We start from the raw sequence: 21935 nt of genomic DNA on the forward strand, positions 1-21935 counted from the left end.
ATATTTTTGGCTCCCACAGGAAAAAATGGGTTCAATGGCCGGAACTTTTACTATACCTGAATTCAACTCATCCTATACAATGACTGACAGCAATTTGGTTCGAATCGGCGACAAAAAAATTTCGGAAAAAAACCATGTACCCCCCCCTTCTATCTAATTTTCACTTCGGAAAATCATTTAAACGCCCATAGCTCCCTTATTAAGCCACATATGGCAATGAATTTTGCACCGTTGGATTGCCCTTGTCGAGGCGCTTCTTCTGAGCCCGAAAAAGTTTACCTGGATTTTTCCGTTTTAGAGAAATTCGCAAAAAAAAAATCATATTTTTGGCTCCCACAGGAAAAAATGGGTTCAATGGCCGGAACTTTTACTATACCTGAATTCAACTCATCCTATACAATGACTGACAGCAATTTGGTTCGAATCGGCGACAAAAAATTTTCGGAAAAAAACCATGTACCCCCCCTTCTATCTAATTTTCACTTCGGAAAATCATTTAAACGCCCATAGCTCCCTTATTAAGCCACATATGGCAATGAATTTTGCACCGTTGGATTGCCCTTGTCGAGGCGCTTCTTCTGAGCCGGAAAAAGTTTACCTGGATTTTTCCGTTTTTATAGAAATTCGCAAAAAACCAAAAAATCCATATTTTTGGCACCCACAGGAAAAAATGGGTTCAATGCCCGGAACTTTTACTATACACGAATTCAACTCATCCTATACAATGACTGACAGCAATTTGGTTCGAATCGGCGACAAAAAATTTTCGGAAAAAAACCATGTACCCCCCCCTTCTATCTAATTTTCACTTCGGAAAATCATTTAAACGCCCATAGCTCCCTTATTAAGCCACATATGGCAATGAATTTTGCACCGTTGGATTGCCCTTGTCGAGGCGCTTCTTCTGAGCCAGAAAAAGTTTACCTGGATTTTTCCGTTTTAGAGAAATTCGCAAAAAACCAACAAATCCATATTTTTGGCTCCCACAGCAAAAAATGGGTTCAATGGCCGGAACTTTTACTATACCTGAATTCAACTCATCCTATACAATGACTGACAGCAATTTGGTTCGAATCGGCGACAAAAAATTTTGGAAAAAAACCATGTACCCCCCCCTTCTATCTAATTTTCACTTCGGAAAATCATTTAAACGCCCATAGCTCCCTTATTAAGCCACATATGGCAATGAATTTTGCACCGTTGGATTGCCCTTGTCGAAGCGCTTCTTCTGAGCCAGAAAAAGTTTACCTGGATTTTTCCGTTTTTCAGAAATTCGCAAAAAACCAAAAAATCCATATTTTTGGCTCCCACAGGAAAAAATGGGTTCAATCGCCGGAACTTTTACTATACCTGAATTCAACTCATCCTATACAATGACTGACAGCAATTTGGTTCGAATCGGCGACAAAAAAATTTTGGAAAAAAACCATGTACCCCCCCTTCTATCTAATTTTCACTTCGGAAAATCATTTAAACGCCCATAGCTCCCTTATTAAGCCACATATGGCAATGAATTTTGCACCGTTGGATTGCTCTTGTCAAGGCGCTTCTTCTGAGCTGAAAAAAATTAACCTGGATTTTTCCGTTTTAGAGAGCCCTCCCTCGTCAACGAGTCACGAGCCGCCACTGCATAGGAACTATTTTCCCATCATTGATTGGTCAAAATGAGAGAAGAGTTTACATCAAGACATGTTCGATTTTTGATAACTACTGTCAAAATTTAATATTTGATCGATTTTTTGGTTATTAGTGTCAAACTTATCGAGTTTTTGTATCAAACGCGTCACTAAACTACAATTTTGTTATTAGAATACCACTACCGTAAGTCCCTTTATGACTTTTTTTGTTGTTAATTTTCCTTCGAATGTATGTTTTCAAATTTGCCGCGTTCGCCAGAGTGAAACATTCTTAAGGTAACATTCTCCATTCGAAGGGACATCTACTGCATTCTTAACTAGGATGTACTTGTAGTATTCAGAGCATGGCCTCCTAGATCGAAAGAGGTAAGGTCTCTTAGGAAACTTTGTCGCTTTCGATCAAGGAGGCCATGATTCAGAGTATAAACAAATCCTAGTTAAAAAAATGTCAAACAAGAAATTGAGGTTATGGTAAAAGAAAATTTATATTTCTTGAATATATATTTTATAAAACGTACACCAATGCGGTTTTCTTGTTTTAAAGTATATTTCCTATAGGTTACTGCGCATTGGCGTACATTTTATAAAACATGATATACTTACAAGGGTGTATTTTTAAAATGTGCCGAAATTTTACCTAGGAGGTTGTAGGACAACGTAGAAAACTAAAAGCAATTAAAAAAAATTGTAGCTCAAAAAATAAATGTCATTTTATTTTTTGACATAGAATTTTTTAAATATTTTTTCCGAGTTCTACATGAAGCCAGTAGCTCGTAATTAAAATATCTCCACAACTTTCAAAATCATCCAGTATTTGTATGCAGTGGCGGCGGCTTTAGCTATAAAAGCATACAGGGTGTTTCTGAAATACGTGTGTTAATTTTAACCAGTGAAAGAACTCGCCAATTTATGAAACTTTTCTCTATAATATTTTGTAAAATTCGTAAAATTATTCCAAGATTTTTTGCCCCACAATTTTTACCAAACGAGTCGTTTTGTGTTATTAATTAGTTTCTATTTTTTGTAACCATGAGAATCTAAATTTTGATTATTTATTTTTTTCTATAACAATGGAACTTTTTAACAAAGCTCTGTTTCTATCACAACAGAACATTTTCGCCCTTACCCATAGGCGGGTATACACTTTGATGGTTAATTTATTCCAAATTTTAAATCAATTTGTATTGCTTTTTCGTAAAAATGTTATAGAGAAAAGTTCCATTATTTAGGGCGTTCTTCCACTGGTTAAAATTAACACACGTATTTCAGAAACACCCTGTATATTTTCCATAAACACGGAAGACTGCGAAGAGTTCTATAAATTGAAAATCCGTCATTTTAAAACAATAATTTGTCGCGAAATACAAATCTGGTTTTATTATTTGGTACTACACCACTGCAAAAACCGATGTTTTTTAAAACCGTTCACCGCACACACTTCAAATTTGCTCGAATTGACAAGTCTGTCGACGGACATAATCAGGGTAAACCTGAAAATTTTCCTCATTTTTGTTCGGCAGCAAAACCGACGATTTTCAGGGCACTCACTTCAGATTTGCATCGTTTTTGTTCGAACAGAGTTTTTCGTCGAACAAAAACGCAATCTGTGGGGCCCTTAAGTTTTACCGTGCAATTCCCTATGGCAACAGTTAAAAAAAATGTACTGTATAAAATAAAATAATTTCCGTCATCTTGTTCGATTTGACATTTCTAAAAATCTGTTATCAACTGTTATCTTATACGTTATTAATTTTTTTGTTGTTAACCGCACATCTGTTTCCTGCAATTTACGTTATAACGGGCCTTCAAATAAATTTATATTTAGAGCAACCTATGGAAATTCAATTGTTTGCAACATTTTTCCAGCGTAGAAAATTACACAAGAAACGCCTGACATTTAAACGAAATAAAATTAGGTTAGAAAATATTTATAATTCTTGTAGTGCATTCTCCCTATTCTCCCTCCACGGAATATGACAATATGAAATTGGGAAAAAGCTTACTATGCATATTATGCAACTCCGGAGAATAATTGGTTACCTACAAAAATTACTTTACACTGTTAAAAGAATTAAAATGTCTCCTACGCCTACTCTAAATATATGTATGTATACAGAGTGATCAACAAGAAACCAAATCAAGAGTGCTACCTCATCTTTTGTTTTATCGAAACGTATTTCTATCATGGATCAGCCGCTTTTATTTACTTGCTGTAAACACTCGTTTTGTTGGTTGCCTACCTCTCAAAAATCTATTATTAATTGCCTTTATAAATTTTTTGTAATTCATGAATAATAGATTTAAAAGCAAGTTATAATTAATTATAACTGAGGAGGCAAGACGCCGGTAATTATGTTGATAACCACTGCACTATTACTTGATAGTATTATCCGTAATAGTGTATGTACTCCGGCAAAATTGCCGTGCCGCCGGGTGGAGGTGGGATAGTATTGATTAGGGAAAAAACACACAGTTACACAAAATTCCTTCATAAGGCACAATCTTGAGTTACAAAATTTTAAAAATTATTATTTTTCACAATTCTTTGTTTTGTTATTTTCTGTAAGTGTAAAAGTTATTATTCTCTCATTTTTGGGTAACTGAGAACTTACTCGTATTTTTCTAGCAATGTTTAAAACATTTAAATTACTCCAAGGTCAAAAAATAAGTTTTCACAAAAACTGCTCAAAATGTTCTCCATTGTGGTCCAGACAGAATCAAACTCGCCTCTCATAATTTCAAAAACCCTTATGAATCTGTCAATTTGTTTAGGGTAATGTGTGGGTTTTATTTCTTGCAACACACAAAGGGAAACAAATTAATATCCTTCTTAAAAATTTTCTGATAAGTGCCATAACACAATTTAACTTGCTGTCTTAAACGCCTTATGAAAGTTGAGGGATGTTCCTTGATAATTTGTCGAACATTTTGCACCATTTCTAAAATTTGAACTAAGGACTGACCTGACTTCTTCTTAATGATGGATTATGATGTGCTAAAATTAGGCACTATAATTGATAAACTTGTTGATAACCAATACCATCAGGTTCGGACATCTGGCTTGAAATTCTTCGGTGTAAGGGGGTACAAAGTAAGGCCAGTCTTCATTTTCTTGTTTCACCCTCTTTCGAAAATAATCTAATAAAAATGCCTTCTCTTTAATGGTAAAACCCATTTTACAAATTATTCTGGGATAATTATTGCTTACAACTTCAATAAACGTCTGTAAACTTTGCCGAAATCGAAGATTTGTTTTCTAGGTTAAATCACTTAAATTGTCAACAACAACAACCTTGGATTTTGAAATGTGACATTTCAACGAAGCATCTCCGTACCAGTGGCGTCGCGTTTGGCAATAAAGATGATAATTTACTTACTCTTACAAATGTAAAATGTTGCCCTTGTTAATCTTATAAATTGTTTCCCTTATCTTATAATAATAATAAAATGCACAATTATAATTCCAACGTCTAAAATTCATAAGGTATCATTTTTTATTAAATAGCGTTTGAGACCATAAATTGTCTACGCCCATGTTTTCACCGCTTATGTGCATATGATTTTGCTACGACGTGACCGATAATTTGCAACGCTTGCTCTGATTTGGATTCTTGTTGATCACTCTGTATTTATTTGAAGGCGCGATATTTTGTTATACGATAAAATTCTCGTATCACGTAACAGAAAATGCGCTACCGCAAACTCCCTATTGTCGCTTTGACTTTACAAACTTTAAAGTTATAAAAAATGTTAAAAAGGGCAGTTGTGTTTGTGATGTTGCTGAGTGTCGGGGCATCTCAGGAAGGCTGAGGCGGCTACTGTGGTCATGCTCGAGAAGGATCCAGAAGAAAAATTTGTTTGCAGTATTAAGTGCGGTGAGCACAAACATTCAGCGTGCGATTGCAAGATGACACCACCACGTACTTACATATCGGAGGACTTGGTACAATTCCGTCAAGATATTCTCGATAAGCACAACGAACTAAGAAATAAATTCGCATCTGGGGAAGAACCAAAGATGGCCGGAAAGAAAGTTAGCAACATGATGGTCCTCAACTACGACTTAGAGCTCGAACACATCGCCAAATGCTACGGAGGGCACTTTGTGTCGAATCATGACAAGTGCAGGCTCGCGCATGATAAAACAAGTGTTGGACAGAACTTAGCAGGATCAACTTCAAATACACCGAATTACCACATGAAGGACATGCAGAACTGGTAAGTAGACGGGTGGAGGGCACACGAATTGTGTTATTTGCAATTGGAATGTACCGGGTGATTTTAAATGATTGTGACTTTTTTTTCTTAAGTTGGGAACATTTTTGATAAATTATTTTGGCGAACTTGATACCTTAATCAACACATTGGCGTACGTACGTCATTTTGACATTTTATGTATTAATAAATTGGGTCAAATAGGCGAGGACGCCTATGTTTATGTCAACTATCACATTAAAAAGCAGAATAACCAACAATAATACATATTACCAACCTATGAAAAAAAGTCACATTCATTTAAAATCACCCGGTATTTATTTATTAATTTGACGAGATTTTAGGTACAACGAAGTGAAATTTGTAGACAGTGCAGATTCATTGGTTGAACCGTTGAAGGGATCAGCGACCCCAGCTGGTCGTGTTATTGGTCATTTTACACAGGTCGTGTGGGCGAATATGTACCGCGTGGGATGTGCAAGAATATGGAATCCGGAGGGTTAAAGCGGTCGGTGTTTACAAATACGCATTGATATGCAATTATAAAGCGCGTCCCGGTGGATCAAATGGGAATGTGATAGGCGCCCATATTTTTGTGGAAGGGGAACCCTGCAGTCAGTGTCCCGACAACATACCAAGCAAGGATAAATACACTTCTTTGTGTGGAAAACTCAATCCCGCTCTCACCGATCGTGGGATGGAAATGTCAACCGACAAAGGATCTGAGCGGCTCGTCCCAAGCCAGATAATATCATTGTGTGCCCTCGTGGCTTTATCGTATTTTTGGTGAGCCTGTTCTTTACATCAATACATTTCTGTTTTCTAACTGACATTACATTTTCAATTTTGAAGTTTTTTTCACTATCTTCCCTCCACCGAAATTGTGTTTTCCTCACCAAGGTACTTTAATTTTGAAAAAGCGTACACGATGCTGCATTGGCCCTATACATCACCTGCCGGTCCACAATCCCATAATCCACAAAAAAGTCAAAATTTTTAAACGATCTGTCAGTTTGACAGTAAATAATTAGTTACAGGATTTATTTTTTATCTATTTTTTGGATTTTTCTTCTCAATTAACTTTCGAATCTCTTCCTCGCTAGTATCTCCTCATCGACGATGATCTTCTGGTTGAAACATTATCTGGTTCTTCATTATCTGATTTTTCTAAGGGTGATAAATTGATCAAGTGCCTAATTCCAAAAAACATGTTTATCTGAAAGGAGGGGGAACCACCGGTCACACGTGATTACCGATAGAGTTTGCTAGATTAGTCTGCAAACAACTTTTGGTACCTTAGAGAATATTGATTGCGTCTAGTTATTCAAAAGAGAAAAGTGAAATTAGTGAAATTTAAACGAAACGCAAACAATTGGGAAGAGATTGGAGTGATCAACTAATAGAGCTAGTACAGTAGCGACCACAAAATTTTGGCTTTATGGTCATTAGGACTGACTTTTGGAATTGAAGTCCAAAATTTGTCATTGTCATAGTTCATTCAATTAGTTGCGAACATGCCACCAATAAAGTGCGGATAATATCCAAGATTGTACGAAATGAGGAAGCCCGTTTTTATGCAAGTCAGCGTTAAAATGACAAGTCTTGTAATAGCAAAAAGTGAGGTTACGAATACATATGGGCCGCTTTATATCTCAAGTCAATGAAATGACGGCCAAAATTCCGTGGCCGGAGTTGTATCGAGTGTTCAATTGAAAAGTTCATCAAGTAGCTTTTCAATTTTTCACAATATTGTGAAGTACATATGTCTTAGGAGATCAATAACCAAAGTTAGGTTAGGACCACGTGAGAAAGTGACATTTTTTACTAAATTTATTTTTTTGTCAGAATTTGAGAATTTTCTCCTGTGTGAACGGATTTTGATAAATTTGACAACTTGTCAAAACGAAACGTCAAGCTAATTTTAAAGGTTTTAAGCGATTTGGAGCCTTTAAGGGGCTCGTCGAACAAAAAAACGTTGTATTCAACTCGTTCTTGTGTAATTTGGGCTTTTTTTGGCACTCGTGGACCTTTAAAACTCTCGTTTCACTCGAGTTTTAAACTGGTCCACTCATGCCAAAAAAAGCCAAAATTACACACGAACTCGTTAAATAAATAACTATTGTATAAGTATGTATGTAGTTATATAGTGCTGGTTCTGGCTCACTCAAAAATCACGTTTTTGAATCATGTGTTTTGCGTGATCTCTTCAAAACGCTAGTTTCAGAATCATGTGTTTTGCGTGACCTTCAACTGTATCAGTCATGTCGCGATCAAAACGCTAGTTTTAATTTGCGTTTGTAGTTTAGTCAAAACATAGTTTTTGATTCAGAGTAAATTATTTGATCATTACATCCGTTTTGGTTCCATCAAAAACATGGTTTTTGATTCATGTAAGTAAGCGGTATTTTGCGTGACTTATATTTTTATAAGCTAGAAACATTGAGGAAGATAATGAAGTTTCATATTTCTGTGCTCTGTGCAAAACATAGTTTTTGATTTATGCAAATAAGTGGCATTTTGCATGATCTTTATTTTTCTGAAGGGGTCATTGCATGCTGAACTTACATTTTCATAGTATTAAAGCAGCTGCAGAGTATCAAAATTAAACGATGCGTCATTTCTTAAAATCAATAAACGAAGAAACTCATCTTGTGTCATATGTGAGGGCAAGTTATTTAGAAATTGATAAAAGATTCCCCATTAAAAGATTTATTAAGACGGAAACTCAGTTTGGTGAACAAGTAGTCGTTGATTGTAGTGAACTTAAAACGCCTCTTCCACAACGGTTTACAGAAAAATTTAGCGAAAAAGTTATTCAAACTTTAAACAATTTATTGAAACAAGGAAAACACATTTTTATGATTAGTCAAGGAATAGTTGGAAGAATAACCAATATCAAGTTTGTTGAACAGACAGAAGAATAAATTTTCCTGGAGCTACACGAGAAAAAAAATGCCTGTTCCGATTAAATATAAGTGTCCATCATGCAAAGGTGAAAGTGATATGGAAGGTGTCAGATGTCTTCCTTGCACCATTAAGGTACTAGATCAACACACTACGTAGTGTGTTGATCTAGTTGATCAACACACTACGTAGTGTGTTGATCTAGTTACCTTATGCACCATGCATGATTTAATTAAGAGTCAACATTTTAAACATGTTTTACGAGAATATAGAACTAAAGAATAAATTTGTGTGTTCCTAAATGTTATTATTTATTTGAAATTGTATATTTTGTAGTAATGTAAATATAAATAAACTTTTACATATTCATGTTGTTTTATTGCTACTATCACTACCATATTGTGATGTAAAATATTGCTTAATGGCAATTATGTGAATCTTGAAGATGCTGGCTTAGGTTAGTCATCTCTATCCGGATGATTATGAACTGCAAAGTAAGGAAATAATGAAATAAAACACTAGATTCTTTATTATAATTTTATTAAAAATATAAATTACATTTGAATGTATTATGTGATGCTACTTTTATCAATCCAACTGTTGTGTGTGTTGTTTAGTCCTAACCACTTGACATACAATTTTTTTCCTTTTTTTCTTAAAACTTTTTCCACCAAGTAAATATCCGAATGTTTTACTTTCTGCAATTCTTCTTCATAAAATCCTCCTAATATACCTATCTTCGCCCTGTACATCTTTTAATAAATATGTTGTTGGATTAGTTAGCTTTACTTTTTTAACAATGAAAATTTCGTTTGACCAATTGGCTGTATAAGATTTATCAAAAATTTGACGATGTTTACTTATTCGTACATGTGAGCTTTTGTTTAATTTTTGAACTCTGGGGTTGGATTAAAAAGCAACACTGGAGGAGCAACGTCTTTAATCAGAGTTAACGGAATAATAATACATCGTCACTTCGTCACCCTTTTATATGGGCGTGCATTGGGCGTGCTCCTGTCCTAGTTTCGGATCAGCAGAATGGGATTTCGGGGAAGACCTCGCTGCCTCGTGCCATGAAGTGGTACTTTTCGCAGAATGCTTTGCTAGCGCGACGCTTGAAGTGGTACGATGAGGTAATTCGGGGCACCAAAATGCAATTCGAGGCGCCGAAATGCCCACATACACATGATCACCAACAGAAAATTTATTATGGACATTTGCAAGCTTTATATGAGTATAAATTGATTTCAATATTGATCTTTGTTAGCGCCAAGACGTACCGCATTACGTGTCCAAGTGGTCATTCTGTATAGTAGTGCTGGTCTTACACATTCTTAAGTGCGGACCGCACCCCTGCAGATTGACTACGCGCCTCGATCAGTGCGGACGCATTATTATTTAAGCTTTTAAGATTAAAAGCTAACATCAGAAGTGGGATTGTGACATATCGTGCCCAATTTAAATTTTTTTCTTTATTTTATTCTTTCCCTGTTGTTAAAACAAAAAAGTCTCTGTGCCGTGCCCGTGCAAATGGAGGATGAAAACAACTCGAACAGTGTTGATCCTACCTTTGCGGTTGCCACTGGAACGGGGAACACCACGGAAGTTAAAACCGCCCGATCCTCCTTGACCATTTTACTTCGTGGTTTGTTGGACCACGTGGATTCTGGACCCACAAATGTGTCTTCTGGATGAGGTTTGAGTGACGGCAATTTTTTTTGGTTAAAGTTTCCGGTTGTGAGGCCGAGACAGGTGAGTGGTTCTCCTGTTGCAGCCCTTTAGATCGTCGCTCGTGGGCCAGCGCAAAAAGAGACCTCTGCGAAAATTTTGCAGGCAGTGCTAATTTTGGCAAGTTACTGCATGATGCAATCTCCTATAATTCTGAGAAATGCCCAACGTATGGGTTTTGTGGCCGCATGAAATTACAAAAATTGAATGTTTTGCGTGTTCCATTTATTCAAGGACACCCTTGTAAGTTTAATCTGTTGCGGTATTAAAGACGATGCTTTGCAGGCACGTCCGTGCCCGATTAGCGCATTTGTCGCGCTCCCAGTCAAAATTTACTTTTAATCGCCGAGATGGCTGAGCTAGTAACGTTGTTGCTACTTTTCAAAAAGCAGATTCATTAAAATGCTTTGGATGTGGCCGATTGGGTCACCAAAAATCTGTCTGCACCTACACATGACAATGCTCCCGTGCTTAGCTCGTCTTCAACTAATGTTTCGTTAACCTAAAAGTTGTCAGGGGAAGTTCAAATAATTGGCTCGGTATAAGTGTAAAGAATTGACTCTATTCGCAACTTTACACTGTGAGGCTTAATAATTATTGAATGCCTTGTTGGCATGTTGTTTCACTCCTCTAGCAAATTCAGCAATCCTTCGTATAGGGGAATCGAATACGGGATGATGTCATCCGGTGCCCGTAATTTGTGCAATCTCGGCTCCTTGACGCCTGGCGAGAGTGCCAGACCACCGATCACGGGGATATCGCCTTACCAACCTGTGAATTTTGTACACAAATATGTCATACCGTTAACAAATGTTTTAAGAAACGACTCATTGATTAAACCAGACCCGTTAATCTCTGCCATTTTCGTTGATTGTTTCCGACTTTGCCCAAGAATGAAGATGGATTTACCCATGTTTTTGTGGCAGTGGATGTGTATTTCAAATATTGTTTTCTGTGCCCACTTAAAAGCCTCAAAACAGATGAAATCGCTAATTGCGCCCAAGATATCATCTTTCTAGTGGGTACCCCGGCTCGCATTCTCACTGACACTGACGTCATCTGCTGCCTGTCAGATGCGTCTTTAGGCCAAGTGATGGTGCCCGGACCCGACCCGGACGACTACGACGCTCTCCTTGAGAGTCATCTTCTATTATTGTCTGTTTTTAGCACGACCTGCTGGATGGTCAGAGTGTCTATAGCGGCCTGGTCGTAGACCGAAAAATCCTATTGTTCTCATGATTCTGACATTTGGGGTTGTTTTCGGGGGTTGCTGTCAGCAACTAACTGTCATGCTGTCAAATGTGTGACAACGCCATGTGCATCGTGACAATTTAAACATGCAGTCCACACTCCACACACATGTATCTGCATGATGCATGCAGTCATGCGTAGTTGTCCAGTGATAAATGATGCTTTACTTTAATTGTAATTACAGTTTGGATATTCTGAGTTGGCAGAAGCAAGATGTTGCGCATTGGTTCGGTTGTGCGGAAGGAACAAAGTTTCGGCGCCGCATTTTTTTTTGAAAATCTCTTGGTCAGTGGCGAGTGCAAATTCATAGAATAATAATTTGTCCAAAATTATATAATTAATTAATTACATTCAAAACTGTACAAAACATAAAGTATACTTCCACTCATTTCCACCAAGAATGGCACGGATTAATTAAGCAAAAATAATTGTTTTGTTATGGACCCATCTTTATCTGACTTAGGAAATAATGTACCTACTGCAAATCCAAGATTGAGATTATAATTTTACTATTATTCCAGAAATGGGCTTACAACTAACGGAACTTGTTGCTACGTTTCCCGCAATATCAGTTCTAATATGAAAAAAAAGCCAGTTCATAAACACTAACAGCAAAATACTAAAGACCAGAAACACCAAACAGAACGAGCATCAACTAAATTAATAAAATGTTTGTTATTAAAGTTACTTTTAAACTGTGCAACTCTTGACATTGCACTTTGACAACTTCACTGAATTCATTACATTTGTTTGTGAGGTTAGGTAGGTTAGGAGAAATATGTCCATCCTCAAGACGGCGGTGGTTTTTAGAATATATGCAGTTGTATCAGTTTATAACACGCACTTGGTGTATGTGGCTGTCTCCCTTCAACACATATGAGGCAGGTTCGTAGTTCGTTGCCTCTGCTGCGTTCGCTGTTGAGATGTCGTTCTGTGCGTCTCACTCTGAACTATACGATTTGAGGAACATGGAACTATTAACGTGCGTCGGTCTCGGCGCGGGCGTAAAATGTCGACCAAACGTCAAAAATTGTTACGAAACAAGGAAAATGTAATTCGATTTAACCAAAGCTTCGGAAATCACTGCAAAAGTGTTGCAGTAAGCAAAACTATTACACAGATGATGTTAACTAACTTGCGTAATGTGCTATCGTGCAGCAACGAGAGGAAATTTAGCTGAACGTATTCTCCAAACCAATTTTTTTTCCATGAATCCAAATAAAGTAGTGTCACCACTGTCATCTGAATTGAAGGGTTGGGAAAACCCACATTTGTTGGCAAGTCCGATGGCATTCATTCAAAATAAATTCAGATTTTGCGTCTTTTCAATTTCAAGAAAGAATGGTTTTTGTTTTCAATAATTGTGTAGGACAACGAAATATTAAACACATTTTTTTTCCTGTTTTCGTCTTTTGCATATGTCTAAGTCACGTCCAAAAGTTAGATGGATTTATAGACTTGTTTTGGACCTTCAGGAATTTCGATAAATAGTTCAAGACAAACAAAACAGTACCGAGACATTATTTACAACCCTCTCGCACACCCCAATAGTGCGAGATGCCAGACCGTCACAAATCTGTCAGCGTCAGACCATGAGACCCATTTCGTGATTGTTGGATGCTGATTATTAGGGTATTTAAAGGGCGGATTAGGTCAGTTGAAGACGAACTGTGACAGAGTGTAGAGCAAAGAATCCAATTAGAATATCTTATTAAAGTTTATGCGAAAGTGAGTTTGTGAAAGGTGTAGTTAATTTACACAAGGTGAGTGTATCACTGAGTAATCTGTTTCTGTTGGTGATGTGGTGAGTTTACCTATTCTAATAATTAATATTGATAATGATCATGGCCATAATTAAATACAATTAGCATGATGAGTCTTTGAATGAGTTATAATAATTAATTGAGAGTATTGAGAGTCGCTGACTGAGATCAGGGCTGCTCGTGATTGCCAATTAATGGAGGGTCGCTGACTGAGATCAGGACCGCTCGTGATTAATAATTAATTGAGAGTCGCTGACAGTGATCAGGACTGCTCGTGAGTTATAATTAATTGAGATTGTTGTTTTCACCATTGAGGGTGATTATGTTGTTGAGTTGATCAGAGTCATAACAGTTTGATGAAATTACTAATTTTGATATGATTGAGCCCCGACATGTCGAGCTAATTAATTAGACTGTCCAAATTTCCTTCGTTCCGGCAACTGTACGCTAGCAGAGACCGTGGAGCTGCTAGCGGGGTGAAATTGATTGTGATGCACTGGCAGAGACCGGGGATGCTGCCAGTGTGGCAGATCGAGTGTGTCGCTGAGGTCCATCAGGACCGCTCATCTGTTTTTGGTGATCACAATTGATTGAGGGTCGCTGAGTGTTATCAGGGCGCCTCGTTTGATTACAGTTGTGCAGTGGACTATTAGAGTCCTGGGGGTTCTGAGTGAGCCCTACTCTTTACCTTTCCCTAACAACCCTGGACAAAGCTCAATGAGTTAATAATAATTGATAATAACCTTAAAGTACTAGAGCTCAATGAATATGTGATGATAATTGATAATCACCAAAGATATTAAGAGTTGACGTTGACGTTGTGATGGTACCATATTTGAGATGTGTGTGATTTATTATTGTAAATATGTATTGGTTGTGCTCGCACAACACTTTCAGCGAACTGGTTACTCACCACCCCATTTTATTATTTTACAGGAGGTAAGCCTGTGATAGATGTGCAGACCACGATCACCTCGATCCACGACACAAGCCGTCATGACACCATTGTTAACGTAATGTTCACCCAATTATTTTATTTACTGACAATTACCAAATTATGACATCCTGACATTGCATCAAGTTTGATGTGTTATATTGATTGACAATTTGATTAGTATCAGCATTATTATTATTTTTGTGTTCTGTCTCTCTCTGCGAGAGTTATCTCTCTCGCACCCGCATCATAACTCCTGCAATTGAAATACATTTGTCAGTGGTTCCGACTATAATTTATTCTGTACTGATCGTATCTATAAGGTACGCTGTATGTACTGATACTGATAAAATAGAAATTATTCGATTGTTATTAGAATCGAAACGCAGTTCAAAATAAGTGCACAACTGCACATGCGCATCATTTATAATTGAAAGGTCGAATTATTTGATCATTTGGATTATTCAAAGCGATTCTTTCGATTCATTCGATCATCAGAATATATCGATTCTACCCAACACTAGAAAATACTATAATTTCTTGACAATGGCGGTAACATAAACAACTCATTATGCCTTGCTGTCAAGTGTCAAACACGGACGAACGGCATGTCGTGTTCTTGATTCAGGCGTGACGTCACTGCATATATTTCTAAAATAAACCATGTACCCCGCCTGTTCTTTTCGTAAAATCATGATTAGCCGTGTTAGCGGTTGCTAGCGTGTCGTTGATGCTTGGGCCAGTGTGCCTTCTGGCGGATATCAACTTTGGCAGGAGTTCGGCTGTGCCGTTGATGCTTGGGCCAGTGTGCCTTCTGGCGTATATCAACTTTGGCAGGAGTTCAGCTGTGCCGTTGATGCTTGGGCCAGTGTGCCTTCTGGCGTATATCAACTTTGGCAGGAGTTTAGTTGTGCTGTTGATGCTTGGGCCACTGTGCCTTCTAGCGGATATCAACTTTGGCATGAGTTTGGCTGTGGCCGTTGATGTTTGGGTCTCTTTGCCGTCTGGGAAGTTCCGCACCTTGAACGTGTACATAATCATGGATATTTTGACGCATGTTGTGTTTGTCATACGCCGGAAGACCCCGATACATCAGTACCAGGACCATCTCATGGAAGTCAGGATGAAACCGAGCCCTGACTTGCGACACGTATACAATTCCAGTTTATTCTAATAAAATTCCTGAATTTAGTATTTATTCAATTACAAACGTCAATAGGTAATCTTCAAATTGACTCCGAAATAAAAACTGGTTACTATTTTTGGGCCGAGAGCGTCCCAATGTCAGGCTGGCCGTGTTAGCACCAAGACGTACCGCATTACGTGTCCAAGTGGTGATTCTGTATAGTAGTGCTGGTCTTACACATTCTTAAGTGCGGACCGCACCCCTGCAGATTGACTACGCGCCTCGATCAGTGCGGACGCATTATTATTTAAGCTTTTAAGATTAAAAGCTAACAATCTTTCATTGCTTTTTTTAACATTTTCGGGTGTAGTTTTAATTGTGCTGTGATATTTGTTGTTATATTCGTTGACGATTTTATCTAATATGTATATTGACCCATTTATAATTTCCTTGAAAACTAAATTGTACCCACATTAATTGCTTTAGCGTTCTGTTGACCCTATCAACTATAGATGCTTTAATAGAACTGAACGTACTATAATTATTAATTTTATGTTTTTTCATTAAACTTTGAAATTTTGTATTAAAAAACTCTTTACCGTTGTCAGTCTGTAAGTTTTTAGGTGGTGGTTTTACTTTTAGTAAAATGTTCTCCATTGCTGTACTCACATCAATAGAATTTTTTGTCTTTAGTGGAGCCATCCAAACGTACTTAGAAAAGCAATTAATTACAACTAAAATGTACATATTTAAATTGTTGATTTTCTTTGGCATATGGAATCATTTCCACAAGATCAGCTTGCAATGTTTCATTTAGTCCTTTAATTATAATACGACGACGTTTGAATTTTTTTCTTGCAGGCTTATGTAATTCTTTTACGATATCCATTTTGATGGAAGTAGGTTTATAACCATTATCTTTTAATTTGGAAACCATGCTTATTATTAGTGTTTTATAATCGCTTTTTCATCATTGACTGACTGGTTTTCAAATTTTATTGGACATTTAACAATAATTATCTGCGCAAATAAACATTTAAATTTATTGTTTTTAGTTTTCGATGTACTTTGTTTAACAACAAATGATATACATACTTTCAGATCTTCAACAAATTTCTTCTGATTTTTCATTGTTGTCACCTTTATTCTTCAATGAAAGATATATTTGTTGTTTTGCCAACGTTCCCCCGACTAATCATAAAAACTGTTTTTCCGTCTCCTGGTTGAGAGTTGTAATGGCCTCTTCAGTGAACTGCGATGTAAAACACTGGGGTAAGGATGTTTTAAAATCCCCACAATCAACCACAACTTGTTTACCAAACTGTGAATCCTCTTTACTAAACCGATTAACTTGAAATTTTTTATTAACTTCCAGCTGGCTTGGTTTTACAAACGGGACGAAAAAAGTTGCTTCATTAACAATTTGCAAAAATGAACTCATATTAAAAATCTTTAGCAAAATATTCTTACTGTTGTTATTAAACTGATATCAAACGATATCTTCCTTAATTAATACTCCATATCCCCTCTTTGTTAACAAAATAACGCCCACTATTTCTTACGCAATACCCTTTTATTATCTTTTATTAGAATTCAACGAGCCAGAACCAGCACTATATAACTAAGTACTAACAGGACTTTTAGTGCGACGATCGCAGAAATCAGATTATCGTAATGCAGGATTACCGCGGGGGTCCCCCAAGGTTCGCTCCTGTCACAGTTTCTGTTCTCCCTTTTTACAGCCGATGTACCGACGCTACGACATGACGCCGCCACCACAACGCCTCTTTACGCGAACGTTCTAGTCAGGCACTCCAGTGCCGAAATCGTCACGCAGTTGACACTTTGGAGAAGTGGTTCACACTCTGCAGGATAGACGTGAACGCTGCGAAGAGAAACGCGATCGTGTTCACCAACAGACTGACCTCTCGACGAAGGGACAGCACGACCAGTTGGTAGTTCTTTGGATGTTCCATCCCAGGAAAGTCCGAAGGCAAATACCTGGGCATCGTCCTGGACCGAGCGCTGACGTTCAAGGCACAAGCTACAGGTAATCCAGAACAAATATCTACCATTGCAAGGCAGCTAAAGAGGTCATGAGGGAAATCGCAGTTAAGACTTTTGCCAAGGCAGAAAAGCACTCAAATCTGCTGGTTCGCTTAGCTTTAGACTACTATGAAGATGCCCTCCACAGACACAAACGCCCGAAAATGGTACTTAAGGTTAAGTATTGATATACTGTGCCGCTTAAAGCCCTCAGAAAGGCGAATCGCTTAACTACGGTTCTCTAATACCATTTCCGTTATGTTTTAGGACCCCAAGGATGGAAGAGTTAAGGACCAAGTTTCTGACTCAAGAACAAAAAAGGATGCAGGATACAGGACCGAGTGTCTCAATAATTGTAGGTGCGATCAGAGTTATTTGAAATTTGGAATTTGGAATTACAATTGCAAGAAGATAAATATAAATCTGTTCCCAAATTGATACGCTTCTCATCTAGAAGCACCGAAATTCATCTATGAGAGCCATGAAACATCTGTGTATCATAGCAACGTTGTAAACATAATTTTATATACTTTTGAAATATTGTCGCTTTGACTTTACAAACTTTAAAGTTATAAAAAATGTTAAAAAGGGCAGTTGTGTTGTTGATGTTGCTGAGCGTCTGTGCATCTCAGGAAGAACCACAGGCTGAGGCGACTACTGTGGTCATGCTCGAGAAGGATCCAGAAGAAAAATTCGATTTTACAAAATTCGACTATTGCAGTATTAAGTGCGGTGCGGACAAACATTCGGCGTGCGATTGCAAGATGACACCACCACGTACTTACATATCGGACGACTTGGTACAATTCCGTCAAGATATCCTCGATAAGCACAACGAACTAAGAAATAAATTCGCATCTGGCGAAGAACCAAAGACGGCCGGAAAGAAAGCTAGCAACATGATGGTCCTCAACTACGACTTAGAGCTCGAACACATCGCCAAATGCCACGGAGGGCACATTGTGTCGGATCATGACCAGTGCAGGCTCGCGCATGATAAAACACCAGTTGGACAGAACTTAGCAGGATCAAGTTCAAATACGCCAAATTACCACATGCAGGGCATGCAGAACTGGTAAGTAGACGGGTGGAGGGCACACGAATTGTGTTATTTGCAATTGGAATGTATTTATTTATTAATTTGACGAGATTTTAGGTACAACGAAGTGAAATTTGTAGGCAGTGCAGATTCATTGGTTGCACCTTTCCAGGGATCAAAGACCCCAGCTGGTCTTGTTATTGGTCATTTTACACAGGTCGTGTGGGCGAGTATGTACCGTGTGGGATGTGCAAGAATATGGAATCCGGAGAATACATTCGGTGCTTTTAAATACGCACTGATATGCAATTATAAAGCGCGTCCCGGTGGATCAAATGCGAATGTGAAAGGCGCCCATATGTTTGTGGAAGGAGAACCCTGCAGTCAGTGTCCCGACAACATACCATGCAACGATAAATACACTTCTTTGTGCGGAAAACACAATCCGGCTCCCACCGATCCTGGGATGGAAATATCAGCCGACAAAGGATCTGAGCGGCTCGTCCCAAGTCAGATAATATCATTGTGTGCCCTCGTGGCTTTATGGTATTTTTGGTGAGCCTGTTCTTTACATCAATAAATTTCTGTTTTCTAACTGACATTACATTTTCAATTTTGAAGTTTTCTTCACTATCTTCTCTCCACCGAAATTGTTTTTTTCCTCACGAAGGTACTTTAATTTTGAAAAAGCGCACACGATGCTGCATTGGCCCTATACATCACCTGTCGGTTCACAATCCCATTATCCACAATCTTCTTTGCTCCTAGATTAATAACCAGGTAAAAAAGTCAAAAATTTTAAACGATCTGTCAGTTTGACAGTAAATAATTAGTTACAGGATTTATTTTTTATCTATTGTTTGGATTTTTCTTCTCAATTAACTTTCGAATCTCTTCCTCGCTAGTATCTCCCCATCGACGATGATCTTCTGGTTGAAACGTTATCTGGTTCTTCATTATCTGATTTTTCTAAAGGTGACAAATTGATCAAGTGCGTAATTCCAAAAAACATGTTTATCTGAAAGGAGGAGGAACCACCGGTCACACGTGATTACGGATAGAGTTTGCTAGATTAGTCTGCAAACAACTTTTGGTACCTTAGAGAATATTGATTGCGTCTATTCAAAAGAGAAAAGTGAAGTTAGTGAAATTTAAACGAAATGCAAACAATTGGGAAGAGATTGGAGTGATCAACTAATAGAGCTCTAGTACAGTAGCGACCACAAAATTTTGGCTTTGTGGTCATTAGGATTGACTTTTGGAATTGAAGTACAAAATTTGTCATTGTCATAGTTCATTCAAATAGTTGCGAACATGCCACCAATAAAGTGCGGATAATATCCAAGATTGTACGAAATGAGGAAGCCCGTTTTTATGCAAGTCACTGTTAAAATTACAAGTCTTGTAATAGCAGAAAGCGAGGTTATGAATACATATGGGCGGCTTTATATCTCAAGTCAATGAAGTGACAAGTAACGGCCAAAATTCCGTGGCCGGAGTTGTATCGAGTGTTCAATTGAAAAGTTCATCAAGTAGCTTTCGAATTTTTCACAATATTGTGAAGTATGTCTTAGGAGATCAATAACCAAAGTTAGGTTAGGACCACGTTAGAAAGTGACATTTTTTACTAAATTTATTTTGTATAGTCGTTTTGAATGACATCCGTGCTGTCACAAATTCATAACTACAGTCCATTCCATTTAAGTATGCAGTATAGAATAGCATAGGAACTATTTTCCCGTCATTGATTGGTCAAAATGAGAGAAAAGTTTACACCAAGGCATGTTCGATTTTTGATAACTACTGTCAAAATTTAATGTTTGATCGATTTTTTGGTTATTAGTGTCAAACTTATCGAGTTTTTGTATTATTTTATGACGAAAAGTTTGTTGCTTGGCAATAACCACGAGACCACGAGTGGTTTTGCCTAAAGCAACAAACTTTGAGTCTAATAAAATCAAAATTTTCCGAAAAAAAATGGGAAGTCGAGTTATACAGGGTGTCCCAGAACTGGCTCCCCAGAGAAAACAGGCATGTGCCGACAACAAAAAAGACTCTAAATTGACTAAAATAAATTTTCTGCTAGCTCAAATTACCGAGTTACAAAGTTTTTAATTTCACCAATCCCGGAAGCTCGTCCTCAGGTATTACTAAAAAATCCGATCGGTTGCTAAACAACAACAAAAAATCTCTGATATCGCACAAATCAATAAAATGTTTGGGCAACTGGAATTTTGACGTTTTCCGCTATAAAAATTCGTTGACGTTTATCTGTCATCAACATCAAGACTTGACAATTGCAAAATTCGAAATAAAACAATAAAAATGGCGATTCTAAAAAGAACCATTTATTTAAATAGGTAACAATGTTAAAGCAGATGTTCGAAATGACCACCATTCATTTATATGCACAATTGTGCATATAAACTTCTTGTAGTAGCGTTAGTTATCATTTCTTCGGTAACTGAAACAAAGCCTCCTAATTCAAACTCTCAGATCAGCCTCTGAATTTATGGGCCGCCGATAAATGATTCAGATCTGGAGACCTGGCAGGCCAATGATGCGGTCCTCCTCGACCGATCCAGCGCTGTGGATATTGGTTATCAAAAATTTCCCGAACGTTTCTGCTAAAATGTTGGAACCAGTCATTTATGCGATAAGCAAGAGGTACAATTTCAAGTAAATCAGGTAGCTCCGTTCCAATGAACTGAGCACATCTTGCCCCCGTTAATCTTGCGGGGAATTCAAACGGTCCAATCTAGAGCCGGGGATTCGGAATTTTAACAAATGGAAGCATCCACCACGCTTATACTTGCCAAACGATCGCCCAATAGCCCAGTCCACAAATTAACAGAAAACCTATGTTGAAAACCTCTGAGAAATTATTCTCTTGGATTTTCCTCTGCCCAGGTATGAAGGTTGTGATAATTGGAACAACCTTACCGGCAAAATAGCGACTCATCAGAAAACAGTATCCGTGACAAGAAGTGTGAAGCATCGTTTTGGTTTATTAACCATAGATAAAAGTCTCGCCTAATTGGATAATCCTCTGGCAGAAGATGTTGTACTCGTGTATAGTGGTATGGATGTCTCCTATTATCAGCTAGAACTCTCTGCACCGAACTCTTGGATAAACCCATTTCACGAGAAACTGTTCGAATACTCGGGGTGCCGTCTTCCTCAAAGACATTCAGTACGGTTTCCTCGTGTTCGACAGTCCTTACATTTCTTGGAGCACCCCTAACTTCTTCTTCGAACTGGCTGCATCTGACCCGTTTCTCGACCCCGAGCG

General features: G+C 37.8%; 1 protein-coding gene and 1 long non-coding RNA gene across 3 annotated transcripts; one reads left to right on the forward strand and one right to left on the reverse strand.

The window, feature by feature from the left end:
* Positions 1-4085: 4085 nt before the first annotated feature.
* On the reverse strand, positions 4086-5262 carry LOC138141368 (uncharacterized). 2 transcript variants are annotated; one of them, XR_011163123.1, is made up of 4 exons: positions 4846-5262; positions 4678-4788; positions 4250-4632; positions 4086-4197 (listed from the first exon to the last, which is right to left on the reverse strand). It is a non-coding gene; the product is annotated as an uncharacterized lncRNA (long non-coding RNA). The 2 variants fall into 2 exon arrangements; XR_011163122.1 differs by lacking the exon at positions 4846-5262 and having other exon boundaries at positions 4678-4834.
* Positions 5263-18098: 12836 nt separating this feature from the next.
* LOC138134164 (venom allergen 3-like) lies at positions 18099-19242 on the forward strand. Its single transcript, XM_069052268.1, has 2 exons — positions 18099-18679; positions 18761-19242. Exons 1-2 carry the CDS (start codon positions 18183-18185, stop codon positions 19200-19202), a joined length of 939 nt encoding a protein of 312 aa, XP_068908369.1. The 5' UTR covers positions 18099-18182; the 3' UTR covers positions 19203-19242.
* The last annotated feature ends 2693 nt before the right edge of the window (positions 19243-21935 follow it).

This window comes from Tenebrio molitor, chromosome 1 (assembly GCF_963966145.1).
Source record: "Tenebrio molitor chromosome 1, icTenMoli1.1, whole genome shotgun sequence".
NCBI classification, from domain to species: Eukaryota; Metazoa; Arthropoda; class Insecta; order Coleoptera; family Tenebrionidae; genus Tenebrio; species Tenebrio molitor.

Bases quoted from the DNA above. Each gene is read 5' to 3' on its own strand.
- LOC138134164 (XM_069052268.1), top strand. From the start codon at position 18,183: ATGTTAAAAAGGGCAGTTGTGTTGTTGATGTTGCTGAGCGTCTGTGCA. The intron at 18,680-18,760 runs GTAAGTAGACGG...ACGAGATTTTAG, and splicing joins ATGCAGGGCATGCAGAACTG to GTACAACGAAGTGAAATTTG.